This window comes from Ipomoea nil, unplaced genomic scaffold (assembly GCF_001879475.1).
Source record: "Ipomoea nil cultivar Tokyo-kokei standard unplaced genomic scaffold, Asagao_1.1 scaffold1834, whole genome shotgun sequence".
NCBI classification, from domain to species: Eukaryota; Viridiplantae; Streptophyta; class Magnoliopsida; order Solanales; family Convolvulaceae; genus Ipomoea; species Ipomoea nil.
This window is the reverse complement of record NW_017618262.1, coordinates 1380140-1383461: the sequence shown is the minus strand read 5'-3', so window position 1 is coordinate 1383461 and position 3322 is coordinate 1380140. Positions and strand designations below refer to the sequence as shown.

The window sequence follows — 3322 nt, the reverse complement described above, 5'->3', positions numbered from 1 at the left end:
TCAAGGCAAGAAGTGATTCACCCAAAACGCGCTTTCAAGTAACGAATGTGAGTTTTTTCATAATAGAAGTATCTTCGTTTGAACTAAATAATAAAAATGACTGTATTAGATATTGTGAGAAAAATACTTCGTGATTGTGCCCCGTGGATATTTGCACCTTATAAGTGCTTTTTCTTTAAAAAGTATAATTTAAATACAAATTAAGGAAATGAAAAAATTCAAAACTACTTGCGCATATAAATAAGCCGCTATCTCTTGATATATTCTCACTTTTTCTCTCTCTTATATTCTGCTCTCTCTCTCTCTCTCTCTCTCTCTCTCTCTCATACTTGCGTTATCTTAAAAAATGGAGGAAGTTGAGATACCTCAATATTTCTTATGCCCCATATCTCTTCAAATCATGAAAGATCCGGTCACGGTGGTGACAGGCATCACGTACGACCGGGAAAGCATCACACGGTGGTTGTTGGCGGCGGAGGAAGCGAGTTGCCCGGTGACAAAGCAGCCTTTGGCGAGGGACGCCGCCGCCGAGTTGACCCCAAATCACATGCTCCGCCGCCTCATCCAAGCCTGGTGCATTGCCAACTCCGACAAAGGGATCGATCGCCTCCCCTCTCCCAAATCGCCTCTCACTAACTCTCGCCTTCACAGGCTTATCCGCGACTTGAATAACCCCCAGACGTTCATGAAATCTTTGAACCAAATGGAGGAGCTCGCGGCGGAGGAGAAGAACCGGAAGTGCATGGAGGAATCCGACGTGGTAAACTCCATGATTCTGTTCATAGTTAAAAGCTTTAAGGAAAGTGAAATCCCAGGCGGCCTCGAACAGGCTTTGAGGATCTTTTGTCTTGTTTGGACCCCATCCGAGGAAAATAAGTCAATTGTGAACCAAAACCATAGAGATCTTATCCCACCTATATTACGGATTATGAACACAAAAACAGAAATCATTCTTGATCAACTCAAAACCCAAGCAATGGCGGCCATGAAAATAATCACAGAGGTTTCCAGTTCCAGTTCCCTGGAGGGACTAAACCAAGAAATTTTCTCGGAAACAATGGTGAGTCTCATCAGAAGATTCAGAACCAAACCCATCACTCAACAAACCACAAAAGACGCTTTGCATGTACTCATACACGCCTGCCAATGGGGAAGAAACAGATTAAAGATCATCGAAGCCGGGGCGATTTTCGAGCTGATCGAACTGGAATTAAGCAGCCCTGGAAAAAGGATTAGCGAGCTGGTGTTTTGCCTGTTGGCTAATCTGTGTTCTCTAGCCGAGGGGAGACAGCTTTTCTTGAAACATGCGGGGGCTATAGCCGTGGTGTCCAAACGGACGCTGACGGTTTCTCCGGCGACGGACGACTGGGCGGTGCAGATTCTGGCGGCGATCTCGAAATGCTCGGCGACGAAAGAGGTGGTTCTGGAAATGTTGAGGGTGGGAGCTGTGTCAAAGCTTTGCATGGTTCTTCAAGCAGATTGTGAAGTGCGTTTGAAGAAGAAGGCAAGGGAGATATTAAGGTCGCACTCTAGTGTTTGGAGTGACTCTCCTTGTATACAAGAGAAATATTATGGCACAATTGAGGGACTAAAACGACCATTTTCTAATACAAATGTATTTGTTTACGTGCATCGGAGATAGCTTACTCTTATATATAAATCATGGTTGCACTAGGCCCTAGACGCTAGTCGGGCGTCCCGGCAACTAGACGGGTGCAAAAAAATAATAGAAGACTTACAGTTTGACAATTTTAATGAGATTGTTTTCAACCTTCAAGTACCACATCCAAATAAATGAAATAACGATAATTCACAAGTCATAACATCAAAACAATATTAAAAAAAAATAAAAATACTCAAATAGTTCAATCATCCAAAGATTCAAAGTATCAAATTATTCTACAGACAGCTAAACCAAACAATATCGGACGAAATTGACCGACTCGGCAGAGTTGGCCGACTAGGTCGATTTTGACCGATTCCACCGCCTAGGCGCCCGACCGATTTTTGGGGGCCTAATAGTGAAAGCGGAACGGCTTAGGGGCGCCTAGGCGCCGCCTAGGCCAATTTTTACAACAGTGATATAAATATATAAAAAAAAAAAGTAATATGTTGCCCACCATTGCTCAATCGACATGGTAAAGTGATCAGAAGTGATGAAAACTCGTTGTGCACATAGTGTTCAGGTAGAGTTAGAAACAGATTGGACATAAGTAGTTCTAGCATAAATTGGAAAACTTAGTGTATCATTAAAAAAAAAATGTTACCTATTTAGTTGAATTTGTTTGGGGAAAGAGGTTTTCATTAGAGGCTTCTAATGAAAACCTAACAGCCCGAGAAGTTGAATAAATTATACAACATAACATAATAGTTTAAGAGCTATTAATAATGCAATTGTAAAGTCATATACTTAGTAATAAATTTTTGTAGAGATGCATCATGTTAAAAAGAATATTGCGTTAGACCTTTAGGGAAGAAAATTAAAGTTAAACACTTTGGGTTTAGTAACTTGATAAATGAGTCATTTTTTTCAAGAAAGATGAAAAAAAAAAAATTGGAGAAATGGAACATGCAAGTTTGTTTACTAAAACTACTTTTTCAAATTGAAAATTGGAGAATTGGGGGGTCTCCATTTTTCTAGAATTTGGAGAATCTATTTAACTAATTCTCCAAATTTAAAGAAATGGAGAAAGTAGATTCACACTTCAATTCATTGCAACAACATTTCTAATCCTTTTTTTTTCCCTTGAAAAATGGAAAACTAAGAAATGAAAAATTGAAGAAATGTAAAATTGAAAAACGAAAACAGAGATATGAAGTAAACCACAATATATGTCTGGTGGGGCTACAATCCATTAGTTTTATAGTGATAAGAATATTAGTTCTCTAATGGAATTTTGTTCTTCGAGTGAATTTAGGAATTAAGCAATTAAGTGGATTTGATGTCCGAAGTCGCGTATACAAGGGAGAAATACGAAGAATTATACATTAGGCAGATGAAATGACTACTTTACCATTTCAATTAAAGTCCTATTTACCGTAATCTGACAAAAGGACCTCAATTGAAAAGAAATTGAAAGTTAAAGGACATAAAGTGTCCAAATTAAAAGTCGGGGACTAATTTTGGAAAATCATTATAGTCGGAGGACCATTGCTGGAATTAACTCATTAAAAAAATATTACAAACTTTTTACCGTAATCTGACAAAATGACCTCAATTGAAAAGAAATTGAAAGTCAAAGGACGTAAAGTGTTCAAATTAAAAGTCGGGGACTAATTTGAAAAATTAATATAGTCGGAGGACCATTGCTGAAATTAACTC

The 3322-nt window shown here is 38.7% G+C and overlaps 1 protein-coding gene across 1 annotated transcript; it reads left to right on the top strand.

Moving 5' to 3' along the window:
- The first annotated feature begins 287 nt into the window (after nucleotides 1-287).
- On the top strand, nucleotides 288-1718 carry LOC109193040 (E3 ubiquitin-protein ligase PUB23-like). Its single transcript, XM_019343817.1, has one exon. It carries the CDS (start codon nucleotides 347-349, stop codon nucleotides 1640-1642), a length of 1296 nt encoding a protein of 431 aa, XP_019199362.1. The 5' UTR covers nucleotides 288-346; the 3' UTR covers nucleotides 1643-1718.
- Nucleotides 1719-3322: the final 1604 nt, after the last annotated feature.

Excerpts from the sequence above, each read along its gene's own strand:
- LOC109193040 (XM_019343817.1), top strand. The coding sequence starts at position 347 with ATGGAGGAAGTTGAGATACCTCAATATTTCTTATGCCCCATATCTCTT.